Consider the following 22,205-nt stretch of genomic DNA (forward strand, 5'->3'; position numbering starts at 1 on the left):
TGGTTCAAGTTTGGGGTCCCTATCCCTATCTTCATCAAGTTTGGCTACTACCCGCCCCACGTGGACCCCGAGTATGCAGGTAAGGTTTGGGCGCTGGGCTTGCCTTCCTGGTCCTGGCCCTGCTGTGCCTTCTGCCTGGCTCCCAGTGGTCACCAGGAGGTCACGGGCTCCTCCACCCTTCTCTCTTTCTATTGCTTCTTATCTTTTCCTGACAGCTCTTATCTCTCCTCTTCACAGTCTGTGTCTTTTTCCTCTGATCCTTTGTACTCTGGTAGGTTTTAATTAAGTGGTGGGAGGAGAGGGAATAGGAGGTGATGCAGACATACAGCCCTTCCAGGGAGCACAGCCCAGGGGCTGGAGAGGCTGGTGGGCAAGAGCAAGGACAGTGGGGAGCAGCCCCTGCCGGGCAGAAGCTGAGTCAGCGCCGCCCCCCTGTGCCAGGTGTGGCCGCGGCAGCAGGGGCAGGATTTGCTCTGTCTGGCTTGCTCTGACGTTGGGGCGCCCTCCCATCCCTGAGCCCCTTGCTGTCTGTGTGGCTGGCGGGCGCCTGGGCTCTGCCGCCTCTGCCACGCCGCGCCCCGCTTCTGCTGGCCCTGCTTGTGTCTTACTTGGCACTTACTCCCACCAGCGGTGGCCTCGCTGTGACTCACTGCTGCCGCCTGCCCCCAGCCTGTGAGGAGCAGGGCATGGGGTGCGTGTGCGTGTGCGTGAGAGAGTGAGCGTGTGTTGGGGTTGAGAGGAAGGGAGGAGACAGGAAGGACGTGGCCTTGACTTTTACCTTTGCTTGTGGCTTCTGAGTCTGAGCTGCTTTTCTGTCAGAGTGCTTCCATTTCTGCCTCTCCTCTCCTGTGCCTGTGTCTCTTGCTCTTTTTGGCGAGGGTTGGTTTTGATGGTCTGGTTTTTGGGCAGATTGCCCGTGTCAAGACCGGGAGGAAGGCAGAGGAGGGCGTGGTAATTGGCTCTGGCTAAGGGGTAGGGGAGGTGGGGGCTGCCCCCGAGGGTGCTCGGCCCTGCTGCCATGGACGAGGGGACTCCGGCTGCATCTCTGACCTTCTCCTTGCCACGAGCTAAAGATGACATCCTGATGGGGGCGAGGGTGGAGTTAAGGAAGGTGGCTCGGGGCTCTCTGCTCTGTCTGCCCACCCTTTCCTCATCCTGGGGTTTATGGGCCCCACTGCGCTCGGTTCCGAGAGTTGCTGGGCTTTGCTAGGATGCGTTGTCCCTCTGGCACTGGCAGCAGAACTGGGAGGGACCCTAGCATCCGGTCCCCAGCCTGCCTTCCCTCTGCCCTGCGGAGGGTGAAGCCAGGTGAGGCCGTCCTGGGCACCCAGCCGGGACAGCGATACCACTTGACCTGACCAGAGGTGCTCCAGGGCCCGCCGGAGGCCCCCATCCTCTTCTGTTGGCACCCTCTGTCCCCCGCCCCCTTCGTCTCTTCTCAGCTCTGTATCCATCATGCCTTACCGTGGTCCCGGGAGATCTCCAAAAGAATGGGAGTATTCTAAGGAACTGAGGCTTTTCTCAGTGCCAAACACACTGAGTTGCCGGCTGGGGCAGGGCCAGCTGGGGAGGGAGAGTGGCTCCGTGGCCAGGGCGTAGTGCCTTTGCCTTTGCCACCTGCTGCCGGAGGTGGGTGCCAGCTGTTATTCTGGGGCCCTGCCATGGGAAATGGTGTGAAGGTTATGATGGGTCCCCTGCCTTTGGCTGGGGTGGGGGCGGGGAGCTGCTGGCCTTGCCCTGATGGCCTCCGGGGCTTTTGTCCACTCTGTTCCCCCAGGCCGGGCCAGTCTCCACGATAAGGCATCCTTGCGGCTGGAGCAGGTTCGCTCCGAGGACCAGGGCTGGTACGAGTGCAAAGTGCTCATGCTGGACCAGCAGTATGACACCTTCCACAACGGCAGCTGGGTCCACCTCACTATCAACGGTGCGTATGGGCCGCCTCCATGGGGGGGCCGAGGAACACTGCTTCTGAGGGCTGCCCTGGGGAAGCCCCTCTCCTGACTGCTTTGTGTCCCTCCCCTTGCTGTGGTGGCAGGGGGGCGGCGGGGAGGGAGAGCCCTGGCCCTGTGAGTTATCAGCTGCCTCTCCGGTGCCCCCTCAGTTGTCCTGGCCTTGGGCTCAGGTGCCCCCTCGGTTGTCCTGGCCTTGGGCTCAGGTGCCCCCTCGGTTGCCCTGGCCTTGGGCTCAGGTGCCCCCTCGGTGGTCCTGGCCTTGGGCTCAGGTGCCCCCTCGGTTGTCCTGGCCTTGGGCCAGCAGGGGTGCGTAGGAGTGGCAGCTCCCTCTGCACATGGTGCTGCCAGAGTCCCATAGACAGGGGAGGGAAACTGTTTCTTGAAACCAAGAAGGTTAAGGCTCTGTGGAGGCAAAATCGGTCCCTGCTGGGATCATTTCCCAGCCTTGGGGCGGCCCGGATAGCCCCCTCCCCTGTGGAATCCCTGCAGTCCCACCTTTGGTCTGTCTTCTTGGGTGGATATTGCGGCTCCTCGTTAAGTGTGTTCTCTTAACGAGGAGTGTGTGCTGAGGGTCTGTTGCGGGCCAGCCCTGCCCCTGACAACGGGTAGACCATGGTGAGCAAACCCACACACGGTCCCTGTGCTAGTGGGCTTCCCCGGCTGACAGAGCGTGAGGAGCCTGGGAAGAGTAGCAGTTTTAATGGCCGTCAGCTATTTATAGCTCAGGCTGGGTGAACTGTGCTGTGTGTGGATGCTTTGCCAGCATCAGGTGAGGGCCAGGGGCCGGGTGAGCCTGCTGAACCTTGGGGCGGCTGTGACGGCACCGGGGGCTGGGCCCTTGGGGTCTCCTCGGAGGGTAGTCCCCCCTGTGTGGCTGGGGGAGTCCTTACCTGGGAGGCAGTACTGTGGAGGAGCCAGAAGCTGGAACCATGGAGAAAACATGAAGGAGAAGTGGTCTCCCCAGTGGAGGGGAGCGGGTTTTTCCATTCTGTTTGGCTTCATTTTTTTGCCAGACCCTTATTCTTCACTCAGTTGATGACAACAATATATTCAGCCACCACTATGTTGCAGACACTGTGCTAGTCATTGAGGCTTTGACAGTGTTGGTGCTGGCATGTGCCACATGCAGCTAGGTCCTTATGGTTTTGATGTCTGAGACTGTAGGTGCTGGGGTTGGGAGAGAGAAACTGGTGTTGCTCTTGGCTTGGAAGCTTCTGTCAACATTGGTCTGCCGTGAAGGGTGGCTCTGCCCTCCCTACCTAGTGGGGCTCCTTCTGGTCTGGGTACCTGTCCAGGGTCCTGGAGGAACAGAGGGTTTTATATTTCAGCAAGACCACTGGACTGTAGGAAGAGAAATCTCCAAGATGGTGGCCTCACATCCACGTTGGTCTAGCCTGCCCGGCCGCCCTCCACGTGGGGTGCAGTTGGCTCCTGTCCATCAGTCCCGACAGACTGACTGGAGGCATATTTTACATCTTGGGTGGGTTGTCCCTGCCACCCAGCAAGCTTTTGAGTCAACCCCTTTTGATGCCAGCTGTTGTGTGAGCAAGGAATGAAAACTCATCTGAACAGTAACCCAAGCAAAACATAATTAGGAAGGTAAATCTGCTGCTACAAGCTTGCCTGAATGAACACCAGGCCCAGAGTCCCCACGCTGCTTCCTTTCTCTCCTGTGCCCTTTCCTAAACGGGGTGGAAATCATCTCGAGGGCTGCCTGCTTTCCTGTCACATCGTCCTGGCTGGTAGTGTCCCCTTCAGGAACCCAAGACCCCGAGCGTTCAGTGGACACGCACATAATGGGGAAGTAGAATTTAGTTTGGAATTGCGTGCCCTGTAGCATCTCTGTCTCCGCTTGTGTGAGCGGGGGTGGATTCTTGGGAATTCTTGATTCCTTGGAGTGGGGTGAGCGTGGAGCAAGACCCTTAAAGGACCTGGATTGTGTTGCGAGCTCACGGTGTGTTAGCTGTTTAATCCGGGCAAGGGAAGTTACCTCGTTGAGTTCAGCTTCATCTGTTACTAAAACCAATGCCCATTTACAGGGCTGTTGTGAGGGTTAAATGAAATGCTGTGTGAGGAAGTGTCTTGCAGTGTCTGGAACATTAATTACATGTGGGTAATTATGTGTGAGATGCTGGCCACCCTCCTTCTCAAGAGAGAAAAACATAAAGTCGGATGAAAACTGAATAGCAGGGACGGCAGGCCTGGAAGAGGCAGAGGGCTTTGGTAGTTTAAAAGTCCTTGTGAATCTATCGGTGATTGTCCATTCAAAGCACACGTTTGGACGTGCACCTGTGGCGGGCTGTGAGGGTGCAGCAGCAGGCACGACCCAGTCCTGGCTCTTAAGGAGACTTCAAGTCCAGAGACGACCTGCAGTGTGGCTTAGAGAGCACAGAGGGGAGCGAGCTGCTCTGGAGAGACGGCCTGTGTTCAGGCTGGCCAGGGCAGGAGACAGCCAGGTGCAGGTGGGAGGAGGGGAGGGGACTCCTGGCAGAGGGAGGGAGCGGCACAGTCAGGGAGCCTGGGCAGGGTGTTCACGTGGCCACGCTGGCAGAAGAGCTGGGCCCGGGACACTGCCTGCTGCAGGCTGGAGAACCAGGGCTGACCATGGAGTGTGTTTTGCCGAATCAAGGAGCCTACCTGCACCCAGGTAGAGCAGAACAGACGCTCCTAAGGTAAAAGAGAGGTCTCTCTGCTGCTTTCCCTTCTGCCCAAGTTCCGAGGTTCCTTTCAGCATAAATATTTCCATTATTGAAGGAGAGAATCCAAGCACTGGCATTCCATCGCTTCCAAACCGGAATGTTTAATGTCGGCATTTTCTGACAGGGATCACCTTTGGAAAGTGAAAGGCCAGTGAAAAATTAGAATTACAGATTGACTCATTCTCCTTCTGTGTTTTCTTTGAAGACCAATTGGGTGGAAACAAGCCCAATTATTTCTTTATCACATATAAAATACCCAAGAAGCCCAAGCCAAGGCTTGCTTTAGGTTGGTGAATTGGTGGAGGAGAGGCCAGCCTGTTTCTAACCTGCACTATTAATTATAGGGCACTCGTGAAAAAGAATTAAGCCTGGAAGTGCAGCTGGCAAGCTAACATCTAATTCAGTAAATAATTGAGAGTCAAACCATTATTTTCCTGAAAACTCGAAATTGTTCAAAGTACTTTCCTGATTAGCACCTAAATAATAAAGTAATTATGTAATTAGTAAGTAATTTGTCACTTCAGGATGTAAATTTAATTTATTATCTTTTCCTTTAAGCTCAACACCAGAGGTAATCTGGCCGTGGCTGTGGCAACTGTGTTTCGGGGGCCAGGCCGGGCGAGGGGGGCTTTCTGGGAGATGTGTGCACGTTGCCGGGGAAGAGAGGCCGCAAGCTGGGATTCTAGGGTCCCGGTACAAGGACGTGGAAGGACTTTTTATCATTATTTTTAGTATGTTCTTAGATATTGGATGAGAATTGATTTTCTTGAGAACGTTGTGTTGTCTGGGTTTTTGTGTGTGAAGTGTGCTGCTCAATGCCTTCAATGGTCACTCTCCACGTGCCCCGTGTGCCCACACTGAGCTGTGGGATTTGAAGGTTGTAGATGACAGTGGTCATGCTCTTAAGGAGTTGTGTGCGTTTGCATTTGTGTTGGCCTGTGGGCATGCGTATGTGTGCACCCTTCACTCCTTTGTTTGTTTCATTCGCTTGTTCACTGGACAAGCGTTTGTAGAGCACACTGCTCATCTAGGAACTGTGCTGACGGCTGGGCACACAGTGGTGCTACACAAAAGGGGCCTGCTGTCAGGGAGCCACCCTTGTCATAAGCGGACAGATAAGAAGCAGGCAAACAAATATATATTTTCCAGCACCAGGGACTGCGGGGATCGCACCCGCTGCCCACTGCCCTGCCTCCGTGTCCCCAGCTGCCCTCCTGACTTCTGGCTGGTGAGCGGCACAAGGCTCTGACTCCTCCAGAGACAAGATCATTCCTTGCTGTGGATTTAAAAAGAGCATCCTTGTCCCTCCTGTGTGTCTCTGGCTTGGGCTTTGCTGGGAGAAGGGTGGGTAGGGTGCGTGAGTGAGTGAGAGAGAGAGAGGGAAGAAAACAGAACAGTGCAAGGGAGTAGAGAGTGCTGGAATACCATCTTAGATGGATGGGCTGACCAAGCAGTGTTGTCGCAAAGACTCGCATGAACCGAAGGAGCCAGATGTGGGTACAGAGTTCCAGGCAGGAAGAGCAGCAAATGCAGAGGCCCTGAGGGCGGAAGATCTTGGCACACTGGAGGAAGACAAGGAAGGCCAGCATGGCTAGGGCGCAGTGGAAGGGAGAACGTGGGCCTAGAGCACTCTGCCTAGTTCTCAGGGCAGGGCTGTGGGGGAGGGGAGACGCCTCCCAAAGCTCCTCAGTGGTGCGGCTGGTGGGGAGATGATCGTGATGGAGGTAGTAATGGCGGGATAACCAACATTTTACAAGATACTTTTCACAAATATGTATTCCTTACGTCAATTCTGGAGGGGAGATGGTTTAGATGAGGCCCAGAGAGGCTGAGTGAGCTCCCCAAGATTACGACAAGTGGCAGGCTAGCGCTTGAACTTGGGTTCTGAGCTTTGCTCTGGGCCTCTGGGCTGGCATTCAGGAATGAGGACCTCCTTGCCATTTTGGAAGACCCGGAAGACGGTGGGACTGATGGTCCAAGGGGTTAAGGTTGACTGGATTGTTTCTACAAGCAGCTCAGGCAAATGAGTCTCTTCAAAGCCGATTATCCAAACAGGATGGAGTTTTAATCAAATCTCCAATGCAGCGGGGGAGATAACCTGGCACAGGCAGAGGGGACTCAGGAAGGGAGGAGCCCGCAGAGTGGGCTGTCCACTTTCACCCATGGGAGCCAGAGAGGGAGGAAGGGGGATAATTTTCTCGGCAGAATCTGGGAAAAGTAAGACTCCTTGGAGCCTTGGCCTGTGATCTGTGTTAGGCCCAGACAGGGCTCAGATGGCAAATGTCCGGGAAATATGGGGACCTGGGGGAGCTGGGGTTCAGGAAGTAGGGGCTCCTATGTATGAGGAGTAATCCCGAGGAGAGAGGCTGAAAGGTGATAGGATAGTCTGGGGAGCCGGTGGCAAACAAGTGTTCTGGAAGGGCCACGAGAGAGCCGTCTCGTTGCTGCCGTGTCTCCAGTGCCGAGCCCAGCAGCTTTCCTGTAGTAGATGCTCAATAAACATCAGTTTATTGGGGAGGCACTAAGTGTGGTGGAAACAGTGTAAACTTTGGACCCGGCCAGGCTGAGTCTGGATGCAGGTCTCCCCTCCCACATAACATCTGGGGCAGAGTTTACTCCTCACCGCTGTTGGCTCCTCCTTGCACCGTGGAGCTGCACTGAGGATCACACACTGGCGGGCACTGCCTGCGGGCAGCCCCTTGGCTGATTCCGTCCTTCACTGTCGTGGTGTCCTTTGCAGCCCCTCCCACCTTTACAGAAACACCCCCCCAGTACATCGAGGCCAAGGAGGGTGGCAGTATTACCATGACCTGCACAGCTTTTGGGAACCCCAAGCCCATCGTCACCTGGCTCAAGGAGGGGACGCTCCTCGGTGCTAGTGGGAAGTACCAGGTGAGTGTGGTTCTAGGCTGGGGCCACAGCAGTTGCTCTTCCCCACCTCACTCCCCCCCATGGCGACCTCCCACTGCAGCCGGCCACTGACGCTGTGTGCACAGGCACAGAGGGGTGGAAAGCCAACAGCTCAGCACGGCTGCAGGCGTCCTGTCTGTGTCCTTAGAGGGTGATCAGGGAGGCAGCTGCTCTCTGTATCCCCAGGTGCACGTGTCCCTGGGGCCATCTCCACTTCAGCATCTCCCATTGCATCCCTCTGCCTGAGGGTAGCGTCGGTGGGGCCCAAGGGTGGGTGCTGAGCTCCGTCCATCCTTGTCCCCCAGGTGAGTGACGGCAGCCTGACGGTGACATCAGTCAGTCGGGAGGACAGAGGCGCCTACACCTGTCGAGCGTACAGCATCCAGGGGGAGGCTGTCCACACAACCCACCTGCTTGTCCAAGGTAGGGATATTTCCTTGGGCTCTTTCGTGGGACGTCAGCCCAGGTGAGCTATGGAGGGCATTTCCCCAGGGCACACTTGGCACATCGGGGAGTGGGGTGGGGACGCAGCCCGTGAGGAGCTGTGCGGGGCGCCTGTGTGCCGCGTGCCTACCCTCGGCTCCCGCACGGGCCTGCCTGCAGAAGGGCTGGGCCCAGAGGCTGTGGCCAGGCACCACACAGTGTGGCAGGGAGGCACTGTGCTGCCTGGGCTTCTGGTTTCTCCCTCTGTCCAGATGGCATCCCTGCCACGCCTCCATCTCCCCATGAGGGGAGACCTCCCTCGGGTCATCTATCCATTAGTGACGGCATCAATAAATATAGGAATTCAATCCAAGCCCCAGACGGTTAAATAACACTAAGGGCACTTGGCAGAGCTGAGGTCTGTGCAGTCAGCACCAGGAGATGCCGGTCTGCCCTGCCTGGAGCCCCAGAGTCCCTAAGGAGGGGCGAGCACTGCCCCGCGTGGGCAGCATCCGAGTTGAGGGGTCTGTGCAGAGCCCATCCCCTGCTCTGCCTCCTCACCCCTGCCTGCGGGAGGAACGCAGGGGAGGGCTGGCAGTGGCACATGCTCCTCCTGTCTCCTGCTCTGAGTGCAGAGCCACAGCCAGGTCAGAGGTCCCTGCAGCCTGGATGGAAGCTGCCCCGCCCTCAGGAGGCCCCAGCTGTGCCTCTGTCTGGGCAGCCAGCGCCAGGGACTGCAGGGACCGCGCCCACTGCCCACTGCCCTGCCTCTGCACCCGGCTGCCCTCCTGACTTCCGGCTGGTGAGCGGCACAAGGCTCTGACTTCTCCAAAGACAAGATCATTCCTTGCTCTGGATGTAAAAAGAGTGGCCTTTGTCCCTCCTGCGTGTCTCTGGCTCAGGCTCTGCTGGGAGCAGGAAGGGCAGGAAGGGTTTTGTGTATGTATGTGAGAGAGATGGCTGGTCTGGGCGGCCGTGGGTGCAGGTGGCAGGTGTGGTGGAGACGGGGCTGGGAGACAGCATGTGGGAGCGTCTCCGTGCCAATTGCCTGGGTTGTGCTGTCCCCGGCGCCCCTTCCTGGGGCACTCGGAGCTTCCTGGGAGGCTGGTGCTGTTGCCCTCCCCCATCAGGCGAGGTGACTCTGTTCCTTGTCTCCCCAGGGCCGCCTTTCATTGTTTCCCCTCCTGAGAACATCACCGTCAACATATCCCAGGACGCTCTGCTCACCTGCCGGGCAGAGGCGTATCCCGGCAACCTCACCTACACCTGGTACTGGCAGGACGAGAACGTCTACTTCCAGAAGTGAGCACCTGGCTCAGACCCTCTCACAGAGTCCCCACCCAGGTCCTGGGGGCAAGGCCCCTGAGCAGAAACTGTGCCTGTCCAGGTGCCCCCGGGCTCTGGAAGCGTGGAGAGGCGGGCGGTCCAGTTGGTGTCCCACATGCTAAGGCCAAAGTCTGCACGGAGGGGCTTTGAGAGAGGGGCCCTAGGAATGCCAGGGGGCCCAAGGTCTAGGGGAGGTGGACATGACCTGTTGCCATCTTGCTCTGGTGTCTGTGCCGGGACCCTCTTCTCCCACGTGCCAACACCTCCCCCCACGTCTCCTTGCTGGCTTTGCAGTGACCTGAAGCTGCGGGTGCGCATCCTGATCGATGGAACCCTGATCATCTTCCGGGTGAAGCCAGAGGACGCAGGGAAGTACACCTGCGTCCCCAGCAACAGTCTGGGGCGCTCCCCCTCTGCCTCAGCCTACCTGACGGTGCAGTGTGAGTAGGGGTGCGGGAGAGCCCGGTTGGTGGGGGCTCCAGAAGGTTCAGGCCCGGTTGGCCAGACTGCAGGCTGGAGGGCAGCGGACACCAAGCACCATTCAGGGGGATGAGGGAGGAGGAGGGATGAGGGAGGAAGAGGGATGAGGGAGGAGGAAGGGGGCAGCTCAAGAGGAGGCCGAGGCCCTGCTGGGCAGGAGGGTGGCCTGGCACTTGCTGGTGTGTGCTGTGGCTGGGCGTCGCTGTGTGTGCCAGCCAGTTCACCTCAGCAGCTGCGCTTAGGCTGGGCTCGAGGAGAAGCGACTCGGGCCCTCTGGGCAGTTGTTCTGAACAGTTGTCCTTGGGCTGGACGCTGGCGGCACCTCTGTACCTTGAGTGGTTGCTCTTTTCTCGGGTGACTGAGGGAGCGCAGCCCGGAGCTGGGGCAGGGCTAGGTTTCCTGCCAGCCATGCCCCTTGCCGTTCCGTGCCATGGATGTGGCCGGCATGGCCAGCAAGGGCAAGAGGGCCCTCTCCGGGGGTGTCTCGATCGAGCTGTCACGCCTGCTTCCTGGGCGCCTTTCGCTGGGGTTCCCAGAGATGCAGATGAACGAGCTGCTCCTCACCCAGAGCAGTCGTGGGCTTTTGTTGAGCACAATAATTCTGTTTGCTAATCTTCAGTGCTGGGAAGGCCAGTCGCTCTCCCACCCCCTGGCAAGCTGAGCATGTGTGTGAGAGGGAAGGATGAGTAATGAAGATTAATGTCTTCCTTTTGATTTTCGGATGGCCCTGTCGCTCAGGCAACAAAGGCCCCACGCTGCTGCTGTAGGTGACACTCTCCGTCACTCAGGGCTGGTATGGGAGGAGCGCTTACACCCAGAGGGGCAGGGGTGAGAAGTGACAGAGTCTGCAGACGTGGCCTGGGGTCAGCACAGGAGCTGAGGACAAGTAGGGAAACCGTTGGTGGCCTCAGAGGCGGAGCTCGTCTGATAGGTGCCTGGAGCTGGGTGTTTGCGCACAGCGCGCCATGGCGTGGTCATGCGGTGGGGCTGAGAGGGACCTCCTGAGCCCCGCGGACCCCCAACCTCACATTCTCAGCATTTTCTCTTCGCGATGGAGCACATCGTTTCTCTACTTCACTGTCAGCAACGTAAAAGGATGCTTAGCGTGCAGTGTTGTCAGTGCCAAGCGTCACAGAGCCGTGAGCCCAGGGCCACAGGTCTAGCTCACCGGGCCGCAGTGAGAGGAGGAGTCGAGGCGTTGCTCGTGAGTGAATTAGGACACGCCCGAGTCGGGCTGGAGCGGCGAGAACGGAAGGGCGACCTGCCCCTGGGAGGAGCGTCCCGTCCCTCGGGGCGGGCTGCTGGCTGTGCCACCCAGGCAGGAAGGTGGCCGTGGAGGGGCGGGGAGCCGATGGGAGGTGGTCCTGGGGTGCCGAGCCCAGCTGGGATGAGGCCCCAGCCGCCGGCCGTCTGTCTGTCGGGAGGCCCGGCCGTCTGTCTGTCGGGAGGCCCGGCCGTCTGTCTGTCGGGAGGCGTGCGTCGGTCTCCCCGTCTCTCCCGGCGCCGGCACCACCCACTCCTCCTTGTCCTTTTTTACCTCCTTCCTGCCTTCAAAGAAAAGCCAGGGGGTTGAGATTTACAGGTGGGTGAGTCGGGGATCTTTATTTCTGCTAAAAAGCAGTGTTCAGAGTATTTCCCATTCATAAACCCTTTGAAAACCTTGGAGGAGAGAAAAAAAAACTCTACCATACAAAAGTAGGAAGCTATGTCTAAATATATAACCGGGCCTGGTATTTATGTAATGCTGTTCTCTGAAGAGCTCGGAATGCTCAACAGATACCAGCTCATTCATCCTTACTGCCGCCTTAGTTCTGCATCCTTCTCCTCCGTGGCCCTCAGGGGAAGTTGGGGAGAATCGAGAGGAGGTGACTCAGGCTGTGTGGCAGGACGTGGGGGGCCCTCTTGCCGCTCTCCCGAGGGCCTTTCGTCTGTTCTGTGGGCAGGGTTGATTCTGCATTTCGGCCGCAGAATCAGATGGGGAAACCAAGGCCTGGGGAGTCTGGACAAACAGCAGAATGGAGAGGAGGAGGAGCACTCCAGGTTCTTACACCCGCGATGGCCTTACGCGGAGAGCCAACGGCTGCTCAAGAGAGACTTCGGGGAAAGGAGCGGTTGGGAAAGGGTGTGGGCACGTGTTGGCTTTGGGGCTCAGGGTCTAGGGGCTGAGGACGATGGACGTGGAGAGTCCTTGCCTGACGGGCAAAGCATTTAAGGAGCACTGTGGACGGGGCAGGCTGGAGCGTGCCTTTAGGGGCCTCCAGGTGCTGGGAACAGCAGCCCGGCCCGTCCGGGCTTGTGCGCAGGCTTGCCCCCTGCCCGGACTTCTCACTTGGTGCCCCGTGTCTGTCTTCTCTCCCACCCACGCCAACTCTCTGCAGACCCTGCCCGCGTCCTCAACATGCCCCCTGTCATTTACGTGCCCGTGGGGATCCATGGCTACATCCGCTGCCCTGTGGATGCAGAGCCGCCGGCCACCGTGGTCAAGTGGAACAAAGACGGCCGTCCCCTGCAGGTCGAGAAGGTGCTAGAGAGACGCATGCTGGGGTTCAGAGTGAGAGGCCCCGCCTGACACTGAGGTGCTGCCTCTGGGGCCTGGTTTTCTGCCAGGACTTTCCTGCCCCCTCCAGAATCTCTGGGAAGACAAAGAGCTGCTTCCGTAGGGGTCTGTAGTCCGGCAGGAGCTTTGCTGTTCCCCCGGGATGCCAGGCGATGCCCGCCCCAGCTGGAGCAGGGGCTCAGTCTGGTGTTGTCTGCGCAGCTCAGATCCAGCCTGGAGGGGGAGCTGGGACAAGTGCCCACTCCCTGACTGCGCTCCCTGCTCTGCTGTCTGTCCGGCAGAACCTAGGTTGGACCTTGATGGAAGACGGCTCCATTCGAATTGAGGAGGCCACAGAGGAGGCTCTTGGCACTTACACCTGTGTGCCTTACAACACCTTGGGGACCATGGGCCAGTCTGCTCCTGCACGGCTTGTCCTGAAGGTGAGGCCCCAGGGCTGTGAGCGGCCTGCATGTGCACGGGCACCCGAACACGCGACTTCATGTGTGTGCCTGTGCCTCCCCCCAGGACCCCCCGTATTTTACGGTGCTACCAGGCTGGGAGTACAGGCAGGAAGCTGGCCGGGAGCTGCTCATCCCCTGTGCGGCCGCAGGGGACCCCTTCCCTGTCATCACGTGGAGAAAGGTACCTGGGCTCCGGAGTTCCTGGGGCCGTGGGGGAGGTGGCGGGGACCCGGTGGCGAGTTCTGTTCTGGATCCTCGCCGAGCAGCGAGGGGACTTCCCAGAGCAGTGGGCGCTCTGGAGCAGGGGCAGCATCGAGGTTTGGTGGTTTCTCCCCTCACCTCCGTTTCTGTCCCTGCCCTCTTCCCTGCCCCCTTGTTGGCCAAGGTAGGGAAGCCCAGCAGAAGCAAGCACAATGCCCTGCCCAGCGGGAGTCTCCAGTTCCGCGCCCTGAGTAAGGAGGACCACGGGGAGTGGGAATGTGTCGCCACCAATGTGGTCACAAGCATCACTGCCAGCACCCACCTCACCGTCATCGGTACGCGGCCGGCAGGGGTCCGGGTGCTGGGTGCTGGGGGTGTCCCATGGTGACTGTCTGTGCTCTGCCATGTCTTTCTGAAGTCGCTCCAGCCCCTGAGCCCAGAGTCCAACACGTGCAGCCCTCGCCCCGTGTGGGCTCTGTAAGGGAAGGTCTTATCCTTGGGGAGGTCTCCTGACGGGACGGGTGGAATGTACCCAGCACCCCCTCTGATGCAGAAAAGAGGCAGCTGTGTAGCTGGCAGTGACTGTGGACACGCCCAGCTGAAGGGCCAGGGAGCAAGCTGGACAGACTGGGATGCAGAGGAGTGGGCCATGCGGCACCTTGGACGGGGACGCTGAGCTGAGACCTGGGGCCTGGGGCTGGGTGGGGGGACGTCTCTCCCTGGTGTTCCCATTTTTGATGGCCTGAGGTAGGTGTCCCCAGGACCTCACCTGCCCCTGCAGCCTGTCCCTCTGTGTCCTGACAGCTATGATTGTAACCACAGCCAACACTTTTGAGCTGTTACCAGCAGTTTTAGGCTCTGTACCCACCCAGCGTGTGCAGCCCTCACCATTGACAGTTCAGGAGGTGGGCGCTCATGCTTCCCCCATTTATGCTCGTGGAAACCGAGGCTGGCGTGGCTTGAACCCCTTTCCTGGGTCACGTCACTAATAAGTGCTGGGCCCAGGACTCAAACCCGAGTTGAAGTTCTTACCTGCTGTGTTGTGCTGCCTCTCAGCCGGGGTTCAGGTGAAATGTGGCTGTCTCGTGAGGCCAGAGAGCTTTGCAGGAGAGGGGACTTTTCAGCTTTCCCCGGGACTTTAGGGGACAGTGTTTCTGGCTTGCCTAAGGAACACAGGATTTGGGTCTGGGATAAGGAGCGTTCTGGTTTTCCTTTGGCCCGCAGTCCTGATGCTCATGCGATCTAGTCCCACCAGACTGCACAGTGGGTGGGCTTCCCTCCCCAACCCCGCTAACCAGTAGGGTTGGGGAGCCAGCACTCAGAGCATCCCCTTGTCCCCAATAACATCACTTGCAGTATTGCATGTTGCTGCCACCGGGGCTCCCCACAGTGAGACTGTGGGCCCCCAGCACCACAGGGCCAGTTCTCTTCATCTGAGGGGTCTCCGCTTGGCTTCCAGGCACCAGCCCCCATGCCCCGGGCAGTGTCCGGGTCCAGGTCTCCATGACAACTGCCAACGTGTCCTGGGAACCCGGCTATGATGGAGGATACGAGCAGACATTCTCAGTTTGGTACGGACCTCTGTGAGTCACCCCCGCACGCTTTGCTCTCTGCTTCCCCCCTCCCCGCCCCGACGGCAGGCGGTCCCGCGTGGGGGGAGGCGGGGGACACGGTTCCTCTCTTGCCAGACCTGCAGACAGCCAGGTGGGCCGAGGCAGTGACCAGTTCTCATGGATGACGGCTGCCTGTGGTCTGTGAGGGCCTCTGGGTGGGCTGTGTCCCCAGCCCTGCAGGTTGGGGTGCCCGTCTGGGTTGGGGTGACCGTCTGGATTGGGGTGCCCATCTGGGCTGCGGCCTGAATCGCCCAGGACTCTGCTGCCCTTCCCGGCTGGTCCCCTGCCCCTGTTTCGTGTCCTACTTCATTCCTCTAGGTTCCTCCGGAGTCTGGGAGAGACTCCCAATCCATGAGAGCTTTGTGGAGTAGCCCAGCCTGAAGGGTAGAGTCTAATTTGCATTCTATCCCTTCCCCAGGGGTCGCAGAACCCAGAGTGGAGAAGTGATGCTCCCCTTCCCGGCTGTGTTCAGCAGCGGCACTTTCTCTCTAGGACTGTGTGTTTCTCTCTTGCTTTTATTCCTTGTTGTGAACATAGCCAGGTGCAGTGATTCAAGAGTGTTGCCCAAGCCTTAGGGGACATAGAAATCTCAAAAATGCAGGAATCAGGGTGAGGACAGGAGGCCCAGGAAAGGAGGAAAGAGAGGCCCAGCTGACTTCCTCCCATCACCCCAGGGCTGCTCTCTCCCCACACTCCTGTCCCGAGCCAAGAGCTGTGGCCACCTGCCTGGTGGGTGACACCCTTGGGTGGGGAGGATGAGCCCCCTCGCCGCCTCCTTCAGGCTTGTCTCACCTGGGCTTGTGCTTCCAGCCAGGCCCAGCCAGAGCCTGGGGAGGAGGAAAAATGGGACTCCAGAGGGGAGCTCAGGGGGATTCAGGAGACCCTCGATGCACTCTCAACAGCAAGGGAAGTTGAGAAGGGGATCCCCTTGTTGCCCGTCATGGTGGTTTGGTGCCAATTTCCTGGGCACCTTGAGTTCTGGAGAGGTGAACGCATCTGCAGGGTGGCAGTTGTAACCAGGACACTCTCCCACTGCTTTGTCCTTATTCCTCCCGCAGCAGGGTGGGGGACTCCTCAGGAGCCTGCCCGGTGGCTGCTGCAGGTCGTGGTGTTGCCAGGCAGCTGCATGGCCAGGGGAGGGGCGCTTGGCACGGCCGAGCCGTCTTTGGGGATGCCCGAGTGGGAGGTCTGGCGTAGACGGGGCTCCCTGGCTGCTTGTGGCTCGCCCCACGCTGCTGCTCATCTGCATCGCTCCATCACATGCCGCTCACTGCTTCAGTGCCCCGGCGGGAAGGGCGGGTGCCGGGGTTGGGGGAGGTCTCCTTGCCGCCTTTCTTTCTGACTGCCTTTAACTCCCCGTGTACTGACTCAGGCGTTTGGCACTAGCTTCTTTCTGCTGTGCTTTCTGCTGCCTCAGCTCACCCTTCTGGGCATACATGGTGGCAGCCTTTATACCTAGAGGGGAACCCGGTGGGCATCCACTGAGTTACAGCTCAGGGCTGCAGCAGAGGGCCACTCCCACGGGACAACGTCTCCCCCCTGCGGTGACTGACGGCACTGCACCTGCCGCTGGCCGCTGTGTGGCTTGCTGGGAGCTGGGGGTGGGGGGGGTGGGAGGGTGGCGGCGGATAGAGCCAGGGAAAGCCCTCGCCCCTGGTTTCAGTACCCTCCACTCGTGCTGTGACCTTGCCCTACATTGTGATTTCTAACTCTCAAGGCCTTAGGGATCCTTGTCCCACTGTGGGGAGACCCTGGGCATTTTGTTGCATGCCCTGGACATCCTCAGATGATCCAAATCGGACAGGACTGAGGGAGCCCTGTGGGTTACGCTGGGTCTCACTTTTGCCTGTCCCTGAGAGGGTGGCAGCCAAGTCACATGGGTTCCTTCCCTAGTCCTACCATTGCTGAGTTGTGCCTCTCCACCTTCTAGTGTTCTTAGCCTCCCAAGGCAGAGCCCACTCTTGGGGCCACACCCGGGCAGGATCCTCCTGCAGTGCGACTGGTAACATGACGAGCATCGTGAGCGTGACTCACACCTAAGGGCCCTTTCAGAGGAGGAGGCACCAGCCGCGGCTGGTGACCCGGCATCATGAGGATTGGCACAGCCACAGCTGGGCAGGTCTCCCGCCTCGGCCATCCCCTCTTCCTGCCTTTGAACCCGGGAACGCCAGGCCCACCCACTGCCTTCTCCGTGAGGACCTTGTGTGCACTCTCTTCTCTCCAGTGTAACCCACCCGACCCCTTGTTCCCTGCCCTCTCTCTTTGTTTTGGCCAGGATGAAGCGGGCACAGTTTGGGCCCCATGACTGGCTGTCCTTGCCGGTGCCGCCGGGACCCAGCTGGCTGCTGGTGGACACCCTGGAGCCCGAGACAGCATACCAGTTCAGCGTCCTGGCCCAGAACAAGCTGGGAACCAGCGCCTTCAGTGAGGTGGTCACTGTGAACACTTTAGGTGAGGGCCCCGGCCTGACTGTCTTGGGGCTGTTTCCCGGAGGAGCTGGGATAAGAGAGAGGTGGTGAGAGGGATGGCCCAAGCGGCGAACGTGTGTGGCCTACTGCACACTGGCACCTTGCCAAGTGCTTCACATAATTGTGTCTCCCAGTATGGACTTGTCTGTGGGCTTTGCCCAGTCTCAGAAGACTTTCAGCCAGATTCCTGTTGTGTTTTTAGATGGAGGAAAGAGGCTTAAAATTTTATTCTTCTTTGTGAGGCCACATGTTTGCAACTTCTGTGGCTTTGCACAGAAGGAGATTGGGACTCCTTCCTCCTGGGCCCTGCCTGCAGGCTGTCCTCTGAGGCAGGAGGGAAAGGCCGCTGGGAACAGGCTCTTCCCAGGTGCAGTGGGCGGCACGACCCCGCCGTTCCCCAAATCCTCTCCTGAACAGCCGCCAAGGTGGGCTGCAGGGTGGGATGCTCACTCTGGCTCTCAGCGCCTCTGCTGGGCCTCATTTGATGCCTCCGGGCAAGGAAGGGAATTGAGAGTGATCAGGGTGCTGTGAGAAGATATGCCCAGCTCCTTGGAAGAGCACAAAAGAGACTTTGATTCCCCCAGCATTCTTCCTTCTTCCCTCTTTCCAGTCTCCCCCTTTTTGAGGTTCATGACTCCCTCATGCATGTTCTGTAGCAGAACTCTGAACACAGAATCATGAAGCTCTGGCCCCACTGGCCCTGACCTTCCCCGCTTCTTGCCCCGGAAATGACGTGCGCAGGAGCATGGGGGCCGTGGTGACCTCGGCGCTCTGATGCCATCTCCCTTCTCCCCCTCCCTGCCGCAGCATTCCCTATTACAACTCCAGAACCCCTGGTGCTGGTCACCCCACCGAGGTGCCTCATAGCTAACCGGACTCAGCAGGGTGTGCTCCTGTCCTGGCTCCCGCCTGCCAACCACAGCTTTCCCATCGACCGCTACATCATGGAGTTCCGCGTCGGCGAGCGCTGGGAGATGCTTGACGATGGCATCCCAGGCACCGACGGAGAGTTCTTTGCCAAGGATCTGTCACAGGTGAGGGCTTTGCTTTTCCATGCTGCTTCTTCCCAAATTGTGGAAGTGACATGACTCTAGAGCCACTGGAAGCTTGGAGTGACCTGTTCAGGTTATGAAGTCAAGCCACATGCTGACTTCACCACCATTCCTGGGTCCTCCAGATCTGCTACTGAGGCTTGGTACTCAGATCACGCTGCAGAGGTCCCACAGATTCAGGGCCAGCTTGGTGGCCATGGGGACTTGTGCTGCACTGAGGATTTTCCCCAAGGTCTGACACTTGCTGGGCAGGAGAGGGCAGGCAGAGAGGCCAGCATGGACAGACAGATCACTGACCTCAGCTCCTTGCTGAGTCTCACCTGGGGGGCAGGGCAGGTCCCAGAAGGATTGTCTCTAGGTTTGCCCAGGGAAGGACCCCTCTTTTAACAAGTTAGAACCCCTGGAGGAAGATGCATTATCTGTTTTTCCAACTGATCCTCTTTAAACTTGGATCTCTCTCTGGCTGGGGAGAGGAAGCAGCTTGTTTCATGGACAGGGGCAATCTCATCTCTCTTTCTCCCTTCCTTCCCTGGGCACTCACTTAGTGGCATGCTGCAGTCGGCTCACTGTGACCCTCGAGAGCCTGTTGTGCGTATCTCTTTTAGTGATCTCACGTGCTTAGCTTGAAACCAGCCATGGTGGGAGTGTTTACACACAGCAGTTGGCCACTGCTACCAGTCACTTACCTTCAGACGCTTAGCAGTGCTTAGCAGCGCTTTGGGCTCCCTGTTCCATGGAGGCCAGGTGCAGGACCAGTGGGGGAGGAGCAGTGGTTGTCTTGGGTCCCTCAGCTGACGGGGTGTTGTTCCTGGGGCTGTAGGACACCTGGTACGAGTTCCGGGTCCTGGCCGTCATGCAGGATCTGATCAGTGAGCCCAGCAACATCGCCGGCGTCTCCAGCACAGGTACTGTGGGGTTGGGGCTTCTCTTACAACCACAAGGACGTAAGCCCCACAGCCGCATGGGAGTCCCTTTGCTAAACAGCTAAGAGGGGAGGAGAGGCTGGATTGGAAACCGCGTGAGTCATGGCATTTCTTAAGCCTGCCGGATCCATGCTTCCGTGACGCGTGGGATTTTATCTAACTTAGGTTTCTGACACACCTGTAAGATAGCCACAGAAAGATATTCAACTACTCTTACAGTGTCAAAAAGGACTTGATTTAAGCGCTGCTTGCTATACATTCTTGGTTTCCTCTAGTGCTATATTCTGGAATGCAGGTGGGGCCGTGAATCTGTGGGAAGGAACAACAGGTCAAGCATTTATTGAATGCCTGTTGCAGACTTCTTTATAATTACATGGGTTTTATTTGGAAAATTGTTGTTTGTTGTTGTTTGCCTCCCTTCCTTCCTCTCCCTAGATCTTTTCAGGCTAAATAAAGCCAGCTCCCTAGCATTTTCTCCATTTATCTTCCTTTCTCTTGGCCCTGGTCCCATTGCTACACATCTCTCCAGCTACAGTTCCTGAAACGTAGCAGGGTCCCTCCCCCAGTGAAGGAGCATCATTGGTATAGGGAGAGCAGGCAGGCGACGGCGCCACTTCCTTAGCGGCCCTCCCAGAACCCCCGGGGACCGGTGGCAAGGATCTTGGCCAAGAGGCCGGTGCAGCAGCACTTGCAGTTAGGAAGGCACCGGTGTGGGCAGCCGGCAGGGAGGGGAGGGCCGGAGCGGCATCAGATTGCAGGGGCAGGAGTGCAGCGTGATTTCTGCCTCTTCCATTAGGGGCCAGCAGACTTTCTTAAAAAACAAAGCTGTCCCCCTATAGGCAGCAGAACCGAGTGCCTCTGTCTTGGCCTCTCTCCAGGAAGAGACTCAAAGATGGAGGAACAGCCAAGGCCAGAGTAGAGGACTTGAGCGTTTTGCAGGCTCACCTCAGTGGGCTGTTCTGTTCCCAGTAGCTTGGTGCCGGCTCCCGGAAGGAAACACGCCTAGTCAGACGATTCCACGTGGGTGAATGAGGATGCAGCAACCTCAGCATTCCCTGTATTTAGGTCTCCCCCTTCTGACGGCTATAGCGTTCATTTTCCACTCGACCAATCAGCATAATTTAAATTATTTTTATCCATTACTCTTATTGATGTAGCAATGAATTCTGGCCAAATATATCACAATATATCGATTTTCCCTGTGATGAACCTAGAGTGGCACTTACTGATGTAACTGTCCTATGGGTACAATACACAGGCCGGGGTCGAGTCCTGGCTGTGTCATTAATGAGCTCTGTGAATTTGGGCACAAACGGAGCCTCAGTTCTTTACCTAAGAAGAGAGAATGGGGCCTATCTCTGCTGTCCCTGCCAGCTGTAGCATTCTTGTACTTGGGACGACCAGAGGATGCCAGTCCTCCCTGTAGAAAGCTGCTTGTCTGTACTGTAAGGGGTTAAAAGATGGGTGGATTTGAATTCTATCTTAATGGTCCCTCTCCCTGCTATCATGTTCTACCTTCAAGGTGCCTTCATAGCTGGGCTCTCATTTTGTAGAGACAGCATGGTGGAAGGCAGAAAATCCCAGATTGGAAGTCAGAACAACTGGGTTCTGGTTTGGCACTGATGGCAGTGTCTACATAAGCAAGTCTCTCCAGCTAAGCAAGTCCGAGCTTTTTCATTTAGCGAGTGGGAACAATGTGTGTGCTCTGTCTCCTTCATGGGGGTCATGCGGGAAGGCCCAATAACATGCATGGAAGCGCTTTGCAAATGTCAGGCACCAGCAAGTACAGAGTAGCGTTGAAGTAAGGCATAGATGTCTGTCCTTTTTAGAAGCTGCGTGAAGATTGCTTGACTTCTGCAGACCCTCCCCTTCTCCCTCGTCATGTTGCCGTGCAGACCCCTCCAGTGAGAGCCGAGCGTGGGGCCCGAGCCTCAGTACTGCCTGTCCTGAGGAGGCAGGGCGGGATACTTGAGGGCTGTGTGTTAGGGCCGGTGGCGCCCAGGGGAGGGACGGCCTCAAGTGCTCTCTGCCCTCCCTGCAGACATCTTCCCGCAGCCGGACCTGACCGCGGACGGGCTGGCGCGGCCTGTGTTGGCTGGAATTGTAGCTACCATCTGCTTCCTGGCAGCTGCCATCCTGTTCAGCACCCTGGCCGCCTGCTTTGTCAACAAGCAGCGCAAGCGTAAGCTCAAGCGCAAAAAAGGTGGGTGTCGGTCCCCTTCCCCACCTAGCCTGGTTTCAGATGCTCCCCATCAAGAGAGATGGACCATTTTTAGCATGAACTCCCCTTGGAAATAGGGACGTTGGGGTCTTGTGGGTAGAGCTGCCAATGGGACTTGATTTGAAACAGGGAGTGAGGAAGCAGGGGTGCTAGGGAGAGGCTGACGGGGCCCGAGCTAGCGCAAAGGCAGCGCCTGGGTGGGCACAGGCTTCTGAGCTAGGCCCAGAGATGCCAGACGTGAAAGCAGCTCCTTCCCTCTGCGCTTGCTGCTGCCCTGCTCACCCCTGGGCAGGAGGCGGCCGGGCTGCTGGTGGCTCGGGCCTCAGCGGGCTCTGCCCCCTTCTCTTCTCTTCCAGACCCTCCACTCTCCATCACTCACTGCAGGAAGAGCCTGGAGTCTCCGTAAGTGTCTCTGACCCTAGGAGAGCCGTACGGTGGGATGTGGAGAGGAGGTGGACGGCGGGCACGGGTGGATGGTTGGCCTTGCCTAGCCCCAGTTCCGAGTTTCTAAGCGGTTGCCTGTTAACTGACCCACATGGTTAAGTTGCCCATACCGAGAGAGGGAGCGCAGAGTAATAATCCAAATTAGCGAGTGATCCATTCTTTGGAAGGTATTTCTCTAACCTTTTTCCATCCTGACAGATACACCTTCTTAATATGTTTTGCTTCAGTCAGTATTAAAATGAGCTTGTGTTTCCTGCACCAGCCGGGAATGAAGCCGGAGGTGTGCTTAGGTGGAGGGTGCCCAACGTGGGGCAGGCCAGAGTGAAAGCACGGGGGTGTGCATTGCAAAGAAGGCTGAGGCACATCTAGACAACGGAGAGTCAGCCAAAGTGTCTCTCAGCGAGAGACGCAGCCAGTTTCCTGCAGCGTCACCTTAGGAGTTAGTTGTTGCTTGCCGGGAGAAGGACGGGAAGTCCCGGGCCAACATGCCCCC

At 58.0% G+C, this 22,205-nt stretch overlaps 1 protein-coding gene across 1 annotated transcript in view; it reads left to right on the plus strand.

The window, feature by feature from the left end:
- The first annotated feature begins 1,848 nt into the window (after window positions 1–1,848).
- Window positions 1,849–22,205, plus strand: part of IGSF9B (immunoglobulin superfamily member 9B) — a 33,008-nt gene continuing 12,651 nt past the window's right edge. The window contains exons 1-15 of the mRNA XM_069468673.1: window positions 1,849–1,924; window positions 7,392–7,543; window positions 7,867–7,984; window positions 9,145–9,286; window positions 9,605–9,750; window positions 12,169–12,311; window positions 12,629–12,769; window positions 12,855–12,971; window positions 13,176–13,326; window positions 14,451–14,562; window positions 16,880–17,055; window positions 17,880–18,106; window positions 18,945–19,029; window positions 21,089–21,250; window positions 21,625–21,670. Of these exons, the coding sequence (XP_069324774.1) occupies window positions 1,864–1,924; window positions 7,392–7,543; window positions 7,867–7,984; window positions 9,145–9,286; window positions 9,605–9,750; window positions 12,169–12,311; window positions 12,629–12,769; window positions 12,855–12,971; window positions 13,176–13,326; window positions 14,451–14,562; window positions 16,880–17,055; window positions 17,880–18,106; window positions 18,945–19,029; window positions 21,089–21,250; window positions 21,625–21,670 (1,979 nt within the window). The 5' untranslated portion in view covers window positions 1,849–1,863. The remainder of the gene's footprint in view (window positions 1,925–7,391; window positions 7,544–7,866; window positions 7,985–9,144; window positions 9,287–9,604; window positions 9,751–12,168; window positions 12,312–12,628; window positions 12,770–12,854; window positions 12,972–13,175; window positions 13,327–14,450; window positions 14,563–16,879; window positions 17,056–17,879; window positions 18,107–18,944; window positions 19,030–21,088; window positions 21,251–21,624; window positions 21,671–22,205) is intronic.

The sequence above is a fragment of the Eulemur rufifrons genome, chromosome 6 (assembly GCF_041146395.1).
Source record: "Eulemur rufifrons isolate Redbay chromosome 6, OSU_ERuf_1, whole genome shotgun sequence".
Taxonomy (NCBI): domain Eukaryota; kingdom Metazoa; phylum Chordata; class Mammalia; order Primates; family Lemuridae; genus Eulemur; species Eulemur rufifrons.